The sequence below is a fragment of the Trachypithecus francoisi genome, unplaced genomic scaffold (genome assembly GCF_009764315.1).
Source record: "Trachypithecus francoisi isolate TF-2019V2 unplaced genomic scaffold, Tfra_2.0 Lachesis_group10, whole genome shotgun sequence".
Taxonomy (NCBI): Eukaryota; Metazoa; Chordata; class Mammalia; order Primates; family Cercopithecidae; genus Trachypithecus; species Trachypithecus francoisi.
In genome coordinates this window covers 107247265-107266988 of record NW_022681455.1, presented here as the reverse complement: position 1 = coordinate 107266988, position 19724 = coordinate 107247265, and the positions used below count along the sequence as shown (strand labels likewise).

The following is a 19724-nucleotide window of genomic DNA, read 5'->3' as shown; positions in this document are numbered from 1 at the left end:
AGAGGACTAGGTAGGACCTTTCTCTAGATCCACTTCAGTCTTGTTATTTTAATTTACTTAGCATGTTGGTGAGAGTAAAAGGCTTTTTGATCCTTCAGTCTAACTGGACTTAGAAGGGTAGAGCTGCCTGTTTTCTTCTCTGGCTCAAGGTAGCTTTAACTGTTGCATTTTTTGTTCTCTGGCCCAACATGAGAGTCTTGAAGTGCTCACATAAAGGTGCAGAGCTGTGGACTTTGTGGTCACTTGGCTTAACTGAGGCTTGGACCATTGTCACCTTAATGGCCTTCCTTAGCTGGATTAGTGAACATTGTATGCCAATAAGTGGATGTTGTACCACTGACCCTTTCTTGTGTTAGGCAGGAATAGGCCATGAACACTGCACAAGTGACTTGGGATCCCGAGAAGATAAGACTGAGTTCACAAGAGTGAGGATAATAAGGAATTACATCTGGTGCTGGGCAAGACCAGCCTGGTTACTTAGTGCTGACAGACTATAGCTGTGTGGAAACAGCATGTTCTTATAAAATTTGAATTGTTTCATTAAGCTTTTTTTTTTTTTTTTTTTTTTTTTTTTTTTTTGAGACGGAGAGTCGCTGTGTCATCAGGCTGGAGTGCAGTGGTGTGATCTCGGCTCACTGCAATCTCCGACTCCCAAGTTCAAATGAGTCTCCTGCCTCAGCCTCCCGAGTAGCTGGGATTACAGGCACGCGCTACCACACCCAGCTAATTTTTGTATTTTTAGCAGAGATGGGGTTTCACCCTGTTGGCCAGGGTGGAAGCTTTTTTTTTTTTAAGATATAGTCTTACTTTGTTGCCCAGACTGGAGTACAGTGACGCAAGAGCAATCTCCACCTCCCAGGTTTAGGCTATTCTCGTGCCTTAGCACGAGTCCCCAAGTAGTTGGGACTACAGGTGCACCATCACCCCCAGCTAATTTTTGTATTTTTAGTACAGATGGGCTTTTGCCATGTTGGCCAGGCTAGTCTCGAACTCCTGACCTCAGGTGAACCACCCACCTCGGCCTCCCAAAGTGCTGGGATTACAGGCATGAGCCACTGCGCCCAGTTTAAGTGTTTCTAATGGACTGTGATGAGTATTGTAAGTTATAGCTGTTTCTGATGGTTGGCTATGTTGAAGTAACACAGTTCAACTCTTCTGGTATTTTGAAAATGTAAGATACATAAGAAAAGTGGATGGCCGGGTGTGGTGGCTCACACCTGTAATCGCAGCACTTTGGGAGGCCGAGGCAGGTGGATCACGAGGTCAGGAGATCGAGACCATCCTGGCTAACACGGTGAAACCCTGCTCTACTAAAAATACAAAAAATTAGCCGGGCATGGTGGCAGGCGCCTGTAGTCCCAGCTACTCGGGAGGCTGAGGCAGGAGAATGGCGTGAACCTGGGAGGTGGAGCTTGCAGTGAGCCGAGATCGTGCCACTGCATTCCAGTCTGGGAGACACAGCGAGACTCCGTCTCAAAAAAAAAAAGAAAAGTGGCTTTCTTCATGGTAAGAACTATTGAAACCTTAGAATTTTTTTTTTTTTTTTTTTTTTTTTGAGACGGAGTCTCGCTCTGTCACCCAGGCTGGAGTGCAGTGGCCAGATCTCAGCTCACTGCAAGCTCCACCTCCCGGGTTCACGCCATTCTCCTGCCTCAGCCTCCCGAGTAGCTGGGACTATAGGCGCCCGCCACCTTGCCCGGCTAGTTTTTTGTATTTTTTAGTAGAGACGGGGTTTCACCGTATTAGCCAGGATGGTCTCGATCTCCTGACCTCGTGATCCTCCCGCCTCGGCCTCCCAAAGTGCTGGGATTACAGGCTTGAGCCACCGCGCCCGGCAAGAATTTTTTAAAAACGTGTTTAAGGGCCAGACATGGTGGCTCAAGCCTGTAATTCCATAATCCCAGCACTTTGGAAAGCCGAGATAGCAGGATCTCTGGAACCCAAGAGTTTGAGACCAACCTGACAACATAGGAAGATCCCACCTCTACAAAAATTTAAAAATTAGCTGGGTGTGGTGGCACATACCGTTAGTCCCAGCTACTTGGGAAGCTGAAGTGGGAACATCACTTGAGCTCACAAGATGGTGATATCTCTCCACACTGCACTTCAGCCTGGGCAACAGAGCCAGACTTTGTCTCAAAAAAGAAGAGAAAAAACCTGTTCAGGAGTTTGGTGCAATTAAAGATGCCCAGGGGAATGTCTTTGCTGCCCTAATGTTACAAAGCTCACACTGAATCTGTCAGAATCAGCATTTTGTATCACCATCCCCAAATCCTTGATTTTGCAGTTGGATGTGACTAGGAAGTTTGTCACACACAACTGCATGTGTGTTTTGTGCTTGTTACTGCCTTCTTTTCAGTGTTCTAAAGCTAACATGTGTTTTTATTTATGTGCATGTAATTTCTTTTCCCTTTTTCCCCCAGTTGTGAAAGATTTTCAAGACTATATGGAACCTGAAGAAGGTTGTCAAGGTTCACCACAGAGGAGAGGACCTCTGACCTCAGGCTCCGATGAAGAAAATGTTGCCCTGCCTCTGGGTGACAATGTGCTGACTCATAACCTGGGGATCCCGGTGTTGGTGGTGTGCACAAAGGTGCGTGCCAGGGGGTTATTGGCTTGGCTGGGTTCAGGTAGTGAACAGTCACCATCTGCAAGAAAGTTTGAGAAACTATTGACATTTTTTTCCCAAGGGAGAGTTGGGCCTATTTGGGATTCGTTAAGGTACATTGAATATGTCAAGACAGAAAAAATTATCATGTAAATTGAAAATTTAAATGCAGGAAACATGACTAGTCAGTTTACTCATGGCCTAGGGTTAATGTCTCTGAAGCACTATTGACTTTCAAACTTAGAACTCACAGCAGTTGGCCAGTTGCAGTAATCTCAGCACTTTGAGAGGCTGAGGTGGGTGGATCACGAGGTCAGGAGATCGAGACCATCCTGGCTAACACAGTGAAACCCCATCTCTACTAAAAATACAAAAAATTAGCCAGGCGTGGTGGTGGGCGCCTGTAGTCCCAGCTACTTGGGAGGCTGAGGCAGGAGAATGACGTGAACGCAGGAGGCGGAGCTTGCAGTGAGCCGAGATCACGCCACCGCACTCCAGCCTGGGTGATAGAGCAAGACTCCGTCTCAAAAAAAAAAATTAAAAAAAAAAGAACTCACAGCAGTTTTCTTAAGTCTGTTTAAATCAGTTAATGTGGTCCAAACTGATGGTGGAAAAATAGAATGATGAGGTAGGAATAGAAATTAAGTTCAGTCATGCCAGGCATGGTGGCTCACGTAATCCCAGCATTTTGGGAGGCTCAGGTGGGTGGATCATTTGAGGTCAGGCGTTCAAGACTAGTCTGGCCAACATGGTGAAACCCTGTCTCTACTAAAATACAAAAATTAGCTGGGCATGGTGGCAGGCGCCTGTAAATCGCAGGTACTCGGGCTGAGGCAGGAGAATTGCTTGAGCTGGGAGGCTGAGGTTACAGTGAGCTGAGATGGCGCCACTGCACTCCATCCTGGACGACAGAGTGAGACTATGTCTCAAAAAAACAAAACAAAACAAAACAAAAACTAAGTTCAGTCATAGAGAAATAAAGTTGTATCTCTTATATGAGGAAAAACAATAGGTTTTAAAACTTTTTTTTTGTTTTTTGAGATGGAGTTTCACTCTTGTTGCCCAGGCTGGAGTGCAATGGTGCCATCTCGGCTCACTGCAACCTCTGCCTTCCCAGTTCAGGTGATTCTCCTGCCTCAGCCTCCTGAGTAGCTGGGATTACAGGTGCCTGCCACCACGCCCGGCTAATTTTGTATTTTTATTAGAGATGGGGGTTTCTCCATGTTGGTCAGGCTGGTCTCAAACTCCCAACCTCAGGTGATCTGCCTGCCTTGACCTCCCAGAGTGCTGGGATTACAAGCATAAGCCACCACGCCTGGCCACATTTGGGGTTTTAAAAGTACTTTATTTCCAGTCAGAGCCATCATGTTACCCAATTATAGTGTGCCATTCTCATCCTGTTCTTGAGAATGGAGCCCTGTGGAGTGGAGTGCACAACTGTGTGCACTGGACCTGTCTCCTGATGGGAGCTTGTTTGATGTTTAGAACAAACTATTAGGTGATCAGGCCTATTACATCTTCACTCTATGGATAAAAAAAAAACTGAGGCCAATATGAATGAGAAAAATCTCCAGTTCTTTTTTACTCTTCTCTAATTAATGCTTGGACCTATGAGCTATGGCTTTCTTCTTTGGAGTCACAATACTTTATATTTGAAGAATGCGGTGTTCCCATCATCAGCAGGCAATGAGGCAAAAAGATGACTCTGTCTGTCTTCCCTGCAGTGTGATGCGGTGAGTGTCTTGGAGAAGGAGCACGATTACAGGGATGAGCATTTGGACTTTATCCAGTCACACCTGCGGAGGTTCTGCCTTCAGTGTATCCTTTGGGCACTGTGTGGGGCCTGGGTCACAGGCTTTCTTCCAAATGGGGCATCTTCAAAGAGATAAAGCACCTCCCGAACTCAAAATAGTGTTCTGCCAGAGAGAATTTTGTATATATCTTTTTAGTAGGTTTATGTTTTACTGTGTTGGAGTTTTAGTTTTATTAACTTGTGTCTACCTTTGATCATGCGTTTGTTTGTTTGTTTGTAGGCAGTGTTTCACCACTTTGGCCAGGCTAGTCTCAAATTCCTGACCTCAAGTGATCCACCCACCTCAGTCTCCCAAAGTGCTGGGATTATAGCTGTTAGCCACTGCGCTTGGCGTTTTTTTAATTGTTTTTCTAAGACGGAGTCTGCGCTGTCACCCAGGCGGGAGTGCAGTGGTGCAATCTTAGCTCTCTGCAGCCTTGTGCTCCTGGGTTCAAGCAGTCCTCCTGCCTCAGCCTCTTGAGTACCTGGGACTACAGTTGTGTGCCACCACATCCAGATTTTTTGTTTGTTTTGAGACAGAGCTTCACTCTTGTCATCCAGGCTGGAGTGCAATGGCATGATCTCAGCTCACTGCAACCTCCATCTCCTAGGTTCAAGCGATTCTCCTGCCTCAGCCTCCCAAGTAGGTGGGATTACAGGTATGAGCCACCACACCTGACTAATTTTTGTACTTTTAGTAGAGATGGGGTTTCACCATGTTGGCCAGGCTAGTCTCGAACTCCTGACTTCATGTGATCCACCCACCTCGGTCCCCTCAAAGTGCTGGGATTACAGGCTTGAGCTACCACGCCCGGCCATCTGGATAATTTTTGTATTTTTAGTAGAGACAGGGTTTTAGCATGTTGGCCAAGATGTTCTCGAATTCCTGACCTCAAGTGATCTGCCCGCCTCGGCCTCCCAAAGTGCTGGGATTACAGGCGTGAGCCACAGCGTCCGCCCAATTTTATTAATGCTATGCATTTGATAAGCTTTTGTGTTAAGAATTTAATGTGATCATTTTATCATCAAATTACTTTTATCATACTGTCTTAGAAATATTTTTTTGTTTTGAGACGAAGTCTTGCTCTGTCGCCCAGGCTGGAGTGCAGTGGCATGATCTCGGCTCACTGCAAGCTCCGCCTCCTGGGTTCATGCCATTCTCCTGCCTCAGCCTCCTGAGTAGCTGGGACTACAGGCGCCCGCCACCTTGCCCAGATAATTTTTGTTTAGTTTTTAGTAGAGACGGGGTTTTACTGTGTTAGCCAGGATGGTCTCGATCTCCTGACCTTGTGATCCGCCCGTCTCGGCCTACCAGAGTGTTGGGATTACAGGCGTGAGCCACCGCGTATGGCAGAAATACTTTTAAACTTTGCTTTTATGTAGAAAAGGTCAATTACCAAACAGGGTATTGTTTTATAGGCCATTGGTGTTTCCCATATGTTTATGTTTCATGCTGTGCATGATAGAGAGGTGGTGGTGTCTGCAGTCTTTTGAGTCCTGTTACTGTAAAAGGCCAATAGCAGCTGGTGCCATGGTTCCACACCCTGGGGTCGAGGTGAGAGATGAGTTCCTGCCACCTTTTTTGGGATGGCCCATTAGCCTGTTGGCACCCATCCCTCAAAAAATGGGTTTAGTGATAAATTTGGTCACATGTAGGCATCTGCCTGGGAAGGAATCTGTGTACCTTGATATTCTGAGAGTATTTTCCTGGGCTAACCTCAGAGCCAGTACTTGACTTCTCAGGGAGTAATTTGTGGGATCAAGACAACAATTTACATGTTAAAAAATAAACTGCACAGCCCACTAGCATCAACATAGCTTTATGCTTTTGACGTGGTTCATCTGCTACTGTGACCTTTTTACTTACTTATTTATTTATTTATTTATTTATTTTACCAGTTTGCAATATGCATATGTAATACTATAAGCGTTTTAGTTTTTAAAATTGTAACGCTTTCTGTTACTCATGTATTGATCAAAAACTGATCAACCTATGAGTAGTACTTTGAGGTTGTATGTGTTTGATTTTGTCTCCTCCTGCAGTGAATTGATTTTTCTTAAGCAGATTGATTAGATGGAGCTGCCTTGATTTACACATCAGTGAAAGAAGAGAAAAACCTCGACTTGTTGTATAAGTATATTGTTCATAAAACATACGGTTTCCACTTCACCACACCTGCCTTAGTTGTGGAAAAGGATGCCGTTTTTATGTGAGTTATTTTGAGATGATGCTTTGAAACTCTTCTTTTTACAAGTACATTTGCTTTTTACATTTTACCCCTTCAAGGAAAGTGCCTTCTGTCTGTGTCTTCTACAGCCAGCTCTCTCACTGCACCTTCTCTTTCTGCTCCTTTCCGGATTATGAGGCATTTGCCTGAGGGAAGTGGGTGGTGTGGTCAGGGGTGCTGCCTTTCTTCATTGAGAGCAAGTTGCCAAAACCTAAGCTAGCCATTTTTGGCACTCACTGCCAACTCTGGTAAAATACTGGCTGGGGAGGGAATATAGGGGATTGTGCTTGGGGGATCCTGAATGTCTTCTGTTAAAGCACCTGCTTTGTCTGTGTGTTGGCAGGGATGATTGCAGACATCCTCTCAGCATCTCTGTCAGCACAGGCTTTGGCTATACTAAGTGCTTACTGTGTTTCTGGCATTTCACATTTTGGGAGCCACTGGAGTTGATTGTCCTCGATAGAGACTTGGAGACCTGTTTCCCCAACCTGGTGTCTTTCTCTCACTGGAGAATCATAGTGTTGCTGGATGCATACATGTGAAGCTGTGGTCTCTGACAGGAATTGTGTTAGCAGATTGATGTTCAGGCTTCAGTATCCTCCTGACTTAAAAAACAATTACATTATTCATTCAGGAAACCTTACTCAGCACCCACTAGGTGCTCAGGTTCTCTGCAAGGGACACAGAAATGAATGATACGTGTTCCTTGCACATGGCACTGTAGAGGGCACATACACAGCCTCTGAAGAAGGGAAGGGCAGTGATGGGGGTTATGGAGGAAGTATGGCAGGGAAGGTTGGGGGGTGATGCTGGAAGACAAGTGGTAGATCCCAGGCGGACTGGAAAGAATTGCAATAGGGGAAGCCGGGGAGTGCAGTCTATGAGAGGCTGGAAATGCGAAAGCCAGGAGCTATCAGGGAACTGGGTTGCCTCCTGCATAGTCAGGGAGAGTGTCACTCAGGCTAATCCTAGGTGGCATACCTACAGGCTTGGGCTGATTTTAGAGACTTGTTCAGAGCAGTCAGGCAGGTGCCAAAGGCACAAGCCCAGTGAGAGGTGTGTTTTTGGAATCACTTGGTATCCAAATCACATGTCATCCCTAGGATCAAGGAGACCAGTTGATTTTGGGGCTGGTCTGGAATGAAGAAGCATCTCTGAGCTTACGAAGGCTGCATGGCCCACGGCAGTATCTCAGTCATGCCCTACCCCTTTGCACATTTGGTCCTGTTGGTTACTTCTCTGGTGACTGGCAAAGTCAGCAAGGATATTGGGGTGGAGCACCCTGGCTAAGTACCCTCTTGATTATAGAGCTATGGAGTAGAAGTCAGATGGAGAATGAAAGGCCTGTGAGAACAATCAGTCAGTTGCCATCTTTCAGAGCTGCTTGAGTTCAAAAGTGTGTCATACAGGACATTTTACCATTGCTACCTTTAAGGGATTCAGGTGGGAACCCTAGGCTGTGGCTTCACATAATGGAACTTGGGTGCCATCCTACCTGTGATATTGAGCTGCCCAGCACTGGTGTAGGAACCTCAAGGACTGTGCTCCTCTGGTTTGGGGTCTAGGATAAACACAGGCCCTGCATGCTACTTGGTTCTGGGACACATCTTCCCATGCAAGCAAAGTTAATGAACCAGTCCACAAGATAACTGTAGAAAGAATTCTTAGAGAAACAACCTGCAGGAGGGGAGCCATGACAGAGCCCAAGAAAACCATCCCATCCTGAGCTCTGCCTTCTGTGCTGCTCTCTGCATCCTATGCTCTGTCAGAACAGGATCCCACTGTGTCCTTGCTCTTCTAGGCGGAGTTGTGGGAAAGTGCTAAATGCTTTGAGTGGGGCAGCCTGTGGAGTCAGATCTCGTACTGGCTCCTTAGACCTTGGGCCCATGAACTCAGTGTGGAGCAGGACCTGCGATGTTGTTCTGATGGATTATATCCACAGTGTATTTTGGCACATCTGCCAAAAGCTACAAACAGCCCCCAACAACTACACACTGTATCTTATGGGAAGGGTCCTACCGAGGAGTCCTGAATGTGATCTGAGTATGCTCTAAGGCAACCCCAGAAAAAGCAATTCAGTTCCTCTCTCTTTGCCTTTAGACCTGCAGGCTGGGACAATGAAAAGAAAATAGCTATTTTACACGAAAATTTTACAACCGTGAAGCCAGAAGATGCATATGAAGAGTTTATTGTGAAACCTCCCGTGAGAAAGGTAGTCAAAGACAATTGCTTTAAGGGCTTAGGGCTGGGCGTGGTGGCTCACACCTGTAATCCCAGCACTTTGGGAGGCCAAGCAGGCAGATCACATGAGGTCAGGAGTTTGAGACAGCCTGGCCAACATGGCGAAACCCTGTCTCCACCAAAAATACAAAAATTAGCCAGGTATGGTGGCGGGTGCCTGTAATCCCAGCTACTTGGGAGACTGAGGCATGAGAATCGCTTGAGCCTGGGAGGCAGAGGTTGCAGTGAGCCCAAATTGCACGACTGCACTCCAACCTGGCAACAGAGCGAGACTCCGTATCAAAAAAAAAAAGAAAAAGGGTTTAGGTGTTTTTAATGCAAAAAGAAACCTATAAAGATGGGCGTGGTGGCTCATTCCTGTAATACCGGCAGTTTGGGAGGCTGAGGCAGGAGAATTGCTTCAACCCTGGAGGCGGAGGTTGCAGTAAGCCGAGATCATGCCACTGTACTCCAACATGGGTGACAAGGGCGAGACTCTGTCTCAAAAACAAAACAAAACAAAACAAAAAACTATAAAGAAACAGGTCTTACATGTTGTGTAGTATTGTAGGGGGTAGTGGGGAGTATTAAGTCCCAGGGCCTTTTGTTGATTTTTTTTTTTTTTTTTTTTTGAGACAGAGTCTCACTCTGTCACCCAGGCTGGAGTGCAGTGGCCAGATCTCGGCTCACTGCAAGCTCCGCCTCCCAGGTTTACGCCATTCTCCTGCCTCAGCCTCCTGAGTAACTGGGACTACAGGCGCTCGCCACCTCGCCCAGCTATTTTTTTTTTTTTTGTCTTTTTTAGTAGAGATGGGGTTTCACCGTGTTAGCTAGGATGGTCTCTATCTCCTGACCTCGTGATCCGCCTCCCAGAGTGCTGGGATTATAGGCTTGAGCCACCGCCCCTGGCCTTGTTGATCTTTACATGAGGTCTGGTGTTATGTAAATGGCTCGGGGCTGGTGGGCAGGAGTGATGGAATGCCCACCTGGAGTTGGTGGTGTTTCCCATTAAGTCCTGCCAGTGCTGCTGTTGCCTCTGGATTACTGTTACTGGATCCTCTCATGTGATGTCCTGCAGACCCTGAGGTGTTTAGAACTTGCGAGACTTAAAAACGCCAGTTGGCTACGTGCCACAGCTGGTTTTGGGAGAGGTCTGTGCCAGGCTAGAAAAATGTTACTCTGCAGTCTCAGCAGGGATCCCCCAGACCTGTGTCAAAACCTGAGCCTCAGACTCTCCTTTCAGCATGAAGTTTGACAGTGTTTGGGAGTATTCTTGGCCTGTGGCCACAAACGTGTATGTTTCTTCACAGCTGGTCCACGACAAAGAGTTGGCAGCAGAAGATGAGCAGGTGTTCCTAATGAAGCAACAGGTAGGAAGACCAGTGAGGTTAGAACAGAGGCCTTCTCATGTATGAAATGCCAGTTCCTAGGGTGGGATTGGGGGTGTCTGCATGTGGGAATTCACAGAGAGCTTGCAGTGGTAGAGGGGTTGGGACCAGGTCTCATTCCCTCCTATTTCTAGGATTAGTTGGGGATGTACCACCTCCCTTAGCAGATCACGTGCCTGCCTTGCAGACTCCTACAGGAATAGTAGGATTTGTGTCTTTCAAGTGCTTTCTTTGGAAATACGGTTTTCTGGCATAATTCTTCCTATGTTGACAGTTTACCAAGTAACCTGACTACACTTCCATTATTTCTTTCTTTTTATTTATTTATTTTTAATTTCAGTTCTAGGGTACATGTGCACAACATGCAGGTTTGTTACATATGTATACATGTGCCATGTTAGTGCGCTGCACCCATCCATTATTTCATGTAGCCTCACACAGCCCTGTACATAAAGGCAGGTGATGCCCATTTTGCAGGTGAGGAGAGTAACTTCCCAAAGCTGACGGTTTAGAATACAAACTGCACATTTCTCTAACCTAGATTATTGTTAGATTTGTGCTGGGTCCACCTATTGTCTGCCCAATGGTACAGGCAGGTCAGCAGGAGGTTTTGATGGTTCTTTTTCCAACTGTTTCCTTCTTTTTCCAACCTTTTCCTTTCTGTCCCTTGCTTGCTTCCTGAGCTTCAAAACTGGTTACTTGGAGTATTTTTTTTCACCATGCACCAGACTGCTCAATTAAAATTTTTTGCATTTGTAGTATAAAACATGGCACTTAGTTGTTGTTAATAGTGCCCTCTAGTGGAGTACTTGGAGTAAGTTTTTCTCTAGGCCTTGGTTAATGACCAGTTTGTACCTCTCTTTGCAGTCACTCCTTGCCAAGCAGCCAGCCACGCCCACGAGAGCTTCTGTGAGTACCTTACACTAAACAGAGGGTCAAGGCCTAGTGTTGCGGGTGTCATCAAACTTTATACCATTATTTGTGAGAGCTTATATTTGTGTGGGTTTTGTATTTTCAGTGGGAATTTGGTTTCCCTAAAGACCCGTGACCAGAAACATAAAAGAAACTCAAGATGTTTCTGGTGAAAGAATGCAACTCTGGGAATTAGAGTGAGCTGGCTTTGTTATCTGGATGTCTTTCAGGAGAACCAGATCCAGAAAGGGCTTGAGTTGAGAGCATACTGCCAGTCCTGTACCATAGCCTATGAAAAATATCCTGCAGAAGCATGTCTCCGTTTGTGGCATATGTATTTTTTGTTATTGTTATGCCTGTGTGTGACCTTAGCTGCTTTTGAACTTAGGAATCTCCTGCAAGAGGACCCTCTGGCTCTCCAAGGACTCAGGGTCGGGGAGGGCCAGCCAGTGTACCTAGCTCCTCCCCAGGCACGTCAGTAAAAAAGCCGGACCCAAACATCAAAAGTATGTATTCCTCAAAAGTATGTCTCTTTGGAGAGTAGTAGTTTCAGACCTGAGCCCTACAGGGGCTGCGTGGCTGAGTCTATAAGGTGGAGACTCATGGAAGCCAGGCTATTCTCTTCCTCAATAAGGACTACTTTCCATTTTCCCCATTCCAGAGGAAGAAGGTCTGTGGTAGACAGAGACCAGGGCCTGTTCTTTTGTTGGAATTGGTAGCCCATGCACCTGGCTCTGTGTGAGACCTCACTTAGGCCCTGCACATTCCTTCAGAGAGGAATGCAAAATAGTAACTTTATTTTATTTTTTTAGACAGGGTCTCAGTCTGTCACCCAGCCTGTGGCACAGTCATGTGATCATAGCGCACTGCAGCCTCAAACTCCTGGGCTCAAGCGATCCTCCCATGTCAACTCCTGAGTAGCTGGGACTACAGGCGTGTGCCACCATGCCCAGCTAATTTTTTAAATTTTTGTTGTAGACCAGATGCAGTGCCTCATGCCTATAATCCTAGTACTTTGGGAGGCCAAGGTGGGAGGATCGCTTGAGCTCAAGAGTTGGAGACCAGCCTGGGCCAAATAGTGAGACCTCGCCTCTACAGAAAATTTCAAAATTAGCTGGGCATGATTGTGCTTGCCTCTAGTCCCAGCTACTCAAGTGGATGAAGCGGTAGGATTGCTTGAGCCCAGGGCATTGAGGCTGCAGTGAGCTGTGATTATGCCACCGCACTCCAGCCAGGGTGACAGAGTGAGACTCTTCCAAAAAAAAAAAAAAGGCCGGGTGTGGTGACTCACGCCTGTAATCCTGTAATCTCAGCACTTGGGGAGGCTGAGGCGGGCAGATCACTTGAGGTCAGGAGTTTGAGACCAGCCTGGCCAACGTGGTGAAACCTTCTGTCTACTAAAAATACATAAAGGCACCAGGCGTGATGGTGGGTACCTGTAATCCTAGCTACCTGGGAGGTAGAGGCAGGAGAATGGCTTGAACCCTGGAGGGTGAGGTTGCAGTGAGCCAAGATTGTGCCACTGCACTCCAACCTGGGCAACAGAGCAAGACTCCATCTCAAAAAAACACAAAAAATTTTTTTGTAGAGGTGGGCGTCTCACTTATATTGCCGAGGCTGGTCTCAAGCTCCTAGCCTCAAGCAGTCCTACCTGCTTGGTCTCCCCAAGTGATGGGATTACAGGCGTGAGCCACCACACCTGGTTGAGGAAGTCACTTTAAAGTGTGTATTTTGAATCCTTAGCCTTGTTTTTCATTATGTTTATATTATTACTATTTATGAATTGTGGGGATTTTTTCCTCCTTCACTTCTCTTGTCAAGCTCAACTACTTTTCAGATTAAGTAGCTTTTATCCCAGTAACTTAGTGATACTCAGAGATACTGCCTGCAATGAAACCATTAAAAAACAGTTTTATTTAATGCTTGCATGTTTGATGGGTGTGTTCTATTCAGGATGTGAGCTTTTCACAGCAAGTTTGGAATGTTAAGTGCTCATGCGACTTTGAAAAACACTGTCTGATGGATGGGGGTGGGGGTGGTGTGGAGCACAGGTTATCTATTCTGCCCCCAAACAAGTGGGAAATGTAAACATGGTTCTACTTAGTAATCATGCTAAGTAGCCTCAGCGGTAGCAGTGTAAAGGCATCGTAGCAAATGAATGTTATCAGTATCCTAGGAAGCTGATGGCCACAAATGGCTAATGCCAAGCTGAGAACTAGGGTGTTTAATTTTAAGTCTTCCAGTTTATATGATGCTTTTTTTTTCCCTTTAATTTTCCTTAGATAATGCTGCAAGTGAAGGGGTGTTGGCCAGCTTCTTCAACAGTCTGTTGAGTAAAAAGACAGGCTCTCCTGGAAGTCCTGGTGCTGGTGGGGTGCAGAGCACAGCCAAGAAGTCAGGTACAGAAGGGCCCTGGAGACCTGTGACTCTTGTGGTTGAGCAGTCTTGCAAGGATGGAGAGGAGGACACCTGCCCTGCCGACCCCTCAGTGTCCTGAATAGCCAAGCAAGGAAGCAGGTCTTCACTTCCTACTGAGCAGTGTGCCATGCTTTCAGTGGGATTGCCGTACTACCATGCAGGTTTCCTTGGCACATTGAGAGTGGGATTTGTGTACATTAGGGTTCTCGGGAACTGGGTGTTGGGTGAGTTGAGATATAGCCTAAATTACATACGTGGCCCTGTTGTAGAACCTCTTCAGTAGAAGTCATGGTCCCTGGAGGGTGTACCAGTGACTTTTTGTTTTTTTTCTTTTTCCAAGATGGAGTTTTGCTCTTGTTGCCCAGGCTGGAGTGCAATGGCACGATCTCACCTCACTGCAACCTCCGCCTCCCAGGTTCAAGCGATTCTCCTGCCTCAGCCTCCCGAGTAGCTGGGATTACAGGCGCCCTGCCACCACGCCCAGCTAATTTTTTGTATTTTTAGTAGAGATGTGGTTTCATCATATTGGCCAGGCTGGTCTTGAACTCCTGACCTCAGGTGATCCCTCCACCTCAGCCTCCCAAAGTGCTGGGATTAGGTGTGAGCCACCGCCCCTGGCTGACAATTTTTGTTTTGTTTTGTTTTAATAGAGACGGAGTCTTGCTGTGTCGCCCAGGCTAGAGTGCAGTGGCATGATCTCAACTCACTGCCAACCTCCGCCACCTGGGTTCAAGCAATTTTCTTGCCTCAGCCTCCTGAGTAGCTGGGATTACAGGCACGCGCCACCACATCTGGCTAATTTTTTTGTATTTTTAGTAGAGATGGTGTTTCACTGTGTTGGCCAGGCTGTTCTCGAACTCCTGACCTCAGGCGATCCGCCTGTCTTGGCAAAGTGCTGGGATTAGAGACGTGAGCCACTGCACCCGGCATACTTTTAATTTTTTTAAATTATACTAAAGCCTTAGTTGTTCTGAACCAGTGATGTTTTATTTGTTCTATTCTTTTTTTTTTTTTCTGTGACGCTTTGTAAGGATTTTGGTTTACTCCACTGCCCCCAGTTTTGCTGTGAACTAGAACCTGTGAACCCTCACTGTCTCACTGCAGAGTCAGGGCCTCCTCCTCCTCCCTGAAGCTCCCCACTTATCACATACACACCTCTGTGGCAGCCACCACCTGTTCTTCCATGTAGGCAGGTAGGGCAGGTCTGTGTCTTGGAGATCTCTGAAACAAAAGAAAACATGTTCCTTGGGAATTACACATTTTCCCAGGAAGCTGCAGGACTTTTTTTTTTTTTTTTTTTTTTTGAGATTGGAGCCTTACTCTGTCGCCCAGGCTGGAGTGCTGTGGCATGATCTTGGCTCACAGCAGCCTCTGCTTCCCGGGTTCGAGCAGTTCTCCTGTCTTAGCCTCCTGAATAGCTTGTGGTTACAGGTGCCCGCCACCATGCCCAGCTAATTTTTTTCTATTTTTAATAGAGGTAGGGTTTCACCATATTGACCAGGCTGGTCTTGAACTTGTGACCTTGTGATCCCCCTGCTTCAGCCTCCCAAAGTGCTGGGATGACAGGCGTGAGCCACCGCACCTGGCGTGCTGGAGGACATTTTAAGGGGTCTTTGCTTTCCATTTTCCATTGGCTATAAGGTATATTTATACAGTGTTTCCCTAGTTGATGTCTTCAGGGCAGAGGAGACCCTCAGGAAATCACTCCATTCTTGGGGCAGCCTGGGCCTTCAGTGGCTTCCATATTCTAAGAAACTCAGAGTCTGGTCTAGTGACCCAGACTCTGGGCTGGTAGTATTCCCTACTGGGAAATAGGTGTCTATTTCTAGGCCCGTTAGTTTCTGACAGCAGAAAAACACAAGTACAGACTTGGTGCAGGATTGAATTATCTGGCTATAGTCTTACATTGTTATTGAAACAATGTTTTCAGGCTATCCATGTGAGTCAGTCTAGAATGTTATAATTGTAAACAAAACCTAAACACCTGTCTGGGGCGAAGAAAATAGTTTCCTCCATTGCTGAAATTCAGATACTACTTCTAGGAAGGTGGTGGTGAGAGTGCACAGGGGTCAGGGTTGGGTGGTGAGAAAGTTTTCAGAAAGGTTCTTGTATTTGGCACAAAGGCACCCCCTGCCAGGGAGCAGTCAGGTCACCCACTTGGAGTTGGAGGAAGCACTGGCCTGTGACTTTTGGGATTAAGATGTGCTGAGTTGGGGTCTCCTCTCCACAGCAGTGGAAAAAGGCTTTCCTCATTCTTACTGAGATTACTGTCATCAAGTGATTATAGAAGGCTGTATAATTTTAAATGCTCCTTTAAAAAAAATTGTTTCCTCTTCTCACATCATTACTTTGCTTTTTTGCTTTTTTTCAGGACAAAAGACTGTGTTGTCAAATGTTCAGGAAGAACTGGATAGAATGACTCGAAAGCCAGACTCTATGGTAACAAACTCTTCAACAGAAAATGAAGCCTGAACCTCCTTAAAAAGTGCATATGTTGAATGACCAAATAACTATGTATATTGATCTGCTAAGACCAGGATTTTTCTGATATGGCACATGCTATCAGTTTTTTGGGGCAGGGGAGATGAACTTAAAAAAAAAAAAAAACTTCATTGGCTTGTCCGAGTATGAAATGCACATTTAGGAAGGTTACATGTCAGACCCTTTGTTAAGGATAACCCTTGGACTCTCGGGCATGTGGCTCTTTTGTGGGAGGCAAGCACGTCTGGGCTTCTTGTGGAGGGGGAGGTAGAGTGAAAGAAGGAGGGCCCGCTTTCTATCAGGGTGGAGCAAATGAGACCAAGAAATCATTGGTAAGATGATGGTTAGTCTGACCAGTTTCATGTTAGCAAATTCACTTGTTCTTGGGAAGCAGATTAAGTGGCAGAGAGTCCAGGAAAGAAAGACCAGAAGGAGTAATGAGAGAAGTGATGGTGGGGAAGCTGAATGTTGAGGGAGGTGGAGGAAGGAGGAGATGAGCAGTGTCAGTAAATACTGTGCATTCAGTAGAAGTTGGAGAATCATTGTTAGAAGCATTTCCAAACAAAACACTAAGCAAAATGGGAATTAGGCTTATTTTGAATGCATCTTTAACTTATGAAAGATGTATTAATTGTGGGGGTGCCTGAGTCAGGTGGAGCTGACCCAGGGGTGGGAATGATGGCAGCTGCCCGGGACCCATGTGCTTGGCTCAGGCTATGTCCTCTTGAGAGGTGCTGGGCTCCATGGATATGTGTTGTGGGGCAGACAGTCACTGTGGGATGTCTTCAAAGTCAGCAGTTACAGAATTCGTTTACTTTGAATTTTGTTGTCTAAATAGCTCCTGCTTTGTTTTTTAAATTAAATTTTTTGTTTTTACTACCACAGGCTGGCCTAACTAACAGAAAATGGGTGATCAACCTCTGGTTTTACCATAATGCAATGTGCCACAGAAAGTTTGGGGGAGTTTTTTAATGTAATTGCACTCTGGTTAATTGGCTCGTACCAAGTCCTGCCTTATGATTTGTGGAAAGCTTCAAGGAGTCCACTGATGCAAAAGGGTCTTTTCCTAGCTTCCCGGTCTGATCAGTGCTATCAGATGGACAGATAAGCATGAATGTTTTATACCGAAAATGGAAATGATACATTTCTCTTGTTACGTGTTTTCATAAAATGTAGCATTTTTTTTCTTATGGAATAAAGAGTTTCAGGTGTCTCCCCACCTAGGGCAAATTTCACGCACATTGTCATGTCATACCACCATTCTGGAAATGATTTCTGTGGATTTGAAATTGCACTTTTAATTTTATATATGACAGCATTTAAATGCAAACACTACCATGAATTTCATGTATAAAATGTTGTCAAACCAAGGGAAAAAACCACAGTTCACCATGTGGAGTTTACTTTTTTTATATGAATGTTTGTTGTACTGTGTCTAAGCATAACTTCCCTAATGTCATTACTTTTACATACCAGATTTGACTGACCACTAATGTAGTACTGGGGATAACTTAATATTCTATGTTGTGTCAAGAGTCTTTTAAGACTTTCTTGAATTGCTTGCGTAAAGGTCTGAACACTGTTAAAGAGAAAGCTGAGTATCAACTTGCCTTTCAGATAGAAACGTTTCTTGTGCCAGTTTTATTGTTGAAATATACTATTTTTTTCCTTTTTTAATTCAGTTTTTTAAAAAAACAAATGTATTGTGGCTTCCAATTACCAGGTTGTCTAGGTAATGACAGTAAACTGACTGTAGAATGATAATTGTGGTATAGTGACCAATAGATGTCAAACAGCTTGTGGCCGCACTAAAGGTGGGGTCGCTTAGTCCCTGGGAGTAAAATGAGTGACCTCAGAAACAAGAATTCCTGGAAAGGCACATGCCGAAGAGGGATATGGTATAATTTTAAATTTTAATGCAAAATTTTAATTTGTCTTTTTTTTCCTATCATTTGAACTGATAAGCACTTTTTGTGTCAATATAAAATATACTAAAACTGATGAAATGCTAAGACATGTCTTGTGAAGGAAGGTTTCTTGGAGACCACTTTTATTTACACGTGACAAGTGGATGCTCCTAGTATCAGAAGAAGCTGATACATAGTGTCATGTGCTCAGTGGTTGCCAAAGTCTACCAACTTTGGGGAGCTGCAGGGTTCTTTTTGGGAGGTGGGAGGAAGGGAGATGAGTTTTGTTATTTTGGGGTTTTCAAGCATTGGAACCAAAGGCCAAATAATAAACAGCCTTTAGTTTTTAAAGTAAAATTCATTTTATTTGCAGAGTACACTTGTATGGTAGACTGTTAAAGACAATTTTATGACTATTATGACTATTTATGCACATTGTAATGGTTACATCTGCTGTTTGTCTTTAAAATAAAAAAAAAATCAAAGAAAAGCCCAACTTTGAATACGTGGCTGAGATAACAGCCAGGAATTGGTCTTTCCTAAAAATGCAATAGATATGCTGCTAGATTGTTATTTTGTTTGCACTTTTTTTGATTGGCATTTTAAAATCGGTAAACTGAAGACATTGTCGTGTTTTATTAATTTAACAAAGTTGAAAGTGACTGCTCTGTACATCATGACCTTAACAATGTTAATGCTGTAAGTGAAAGTTCACTGTTGTCTGTATACTAAATTTATTGGTGTTTCTAACTTAAAATTAAGACTGCAGATGATCCCCCACCAGCCTTAGTCCAGGGGTGTGGCTCTGTCCGGGTGCAGTATGCAGTCATGTGGAACCTTGCTTTCTAGTCCTGGGAAAAAAAGAAGATGTCTCTAATTACTGGCTTCAATAAATACGAATCCAGACTGCTTACAATTTTTGGTGGCTTTCTTTATGGTAAATCATCCCACTGGAGATATACTGAATTGTCTGCTAATCATATGGGGTATCTGATCACGTAACTAAAAATGTTTACCTCTCTCACTTGAAATTGTCAGAAATTCTGGAAAGAATAACATTGTAAAGCCATATTTATTTTATCCTATTTTTTAGAGGTGGGGGTTGTCAAGGCTGGTCTTGAACTCCTGACCTCCAATGGCTCTCCCACCTTGGCCTCCCAAAGCGCTGGAGTTACAGGTGTGAGCCACCAAACCCAGCCTGGTTTTTTTGGTTTTTAAAAATTACAGCCATCCTTGTGAGTATGAAGGTGGTAGGTATCTCAGTGACTAACAACGTTAAGGAGCATCTTTTGATGTGTGTATTGGCCATTTATGTATCTTTGGAAAAATGTCTATTCAGATTCTTTGCTTATTTTTAAATTAGGTTATTTGCCTTTTGTGTTTTTTTTGTTTGTTTTTGAGACAGGGTCTTGCTTTGTGGCCCAGGCTGGAGTGCAGTGGCTTGGTTACAGCTTATTGTAGCCTTGACTTCCCAGACTCAAGTAATCTTCCTGCCTCAGCCTCCGAAAGTGCTGGGATTACAGACATGAGCCACTGCATCCAGCCTATTTGACTTTTTATCATTGGGTTGTAAGAGTTCTTTATCTATTCTGGATACTATACTCTTAACAGATATAACTCAGTCCTTTTGATATGCTCCCCTTCATCTCTGAGCATTTGCTTACTTTCTGGCACAAAAAGGTGTTCCAGGCTCACCTTGCATTTTCCCTGACTTTGACCTGGAATCAGCCATTTTTCCAAAGAGTCCTGGTTTCTGGTTTCTTTTTTTTC

At 44.9% G+C, this 19724-nt stretch overlaps 1 protein-coding gene across 2 annotated transcripts in view; it reads left to right on the top strand.

The window, feature by feature from the left end:
* DYNC1LI2 (dynein cytoplasmic 1 light intermediate chain 2) overlaps nt 1-18870 on the top strand; it is a 32772-nt gene extending 13902 nt beyond the window's left edge. The window contains exons 5-14 of one of the 2 annotated variants that reach the window (XM_033218691.1): nt 2424-2593; nt 4333-4426; nt 6475-6610; nt 8729-8840; nt 10159-10218; nt 11104-11145; nt 11537-11654; nt 13431-13547; nt 15938-16005; nt 16933-18870. In XM_033218691.1, the coding sequence (XP_033074582.1) occupies nt 2424-2593; nt 4333-4426; nt 6475-6610; nt 8729-8840; nt 10159-10218; nt 11104-11145; nt 11537-11654; nt 13431-13547; nt 15938-16005; nt 16933-17019 (1004 nt within the window). In that variant the 3' untranslated portion in view covers nt 17020-18870. Of the gene's footprint in view, nt 1-2423; nt 2594-4332; nt 4427-6474; nt 6611-8728; nt 8841-10158; nt 10219-11103; nt 11146-11536; nt 11655-13430; nt 13548-15937 lie in introns of both variants that reach the window. The other variant, XM_033218693.1, reaches the window with a different exon arrangement.
* The last annotated feature ends 854 nt before the right edge of the window (nt 18871-19724 follow it).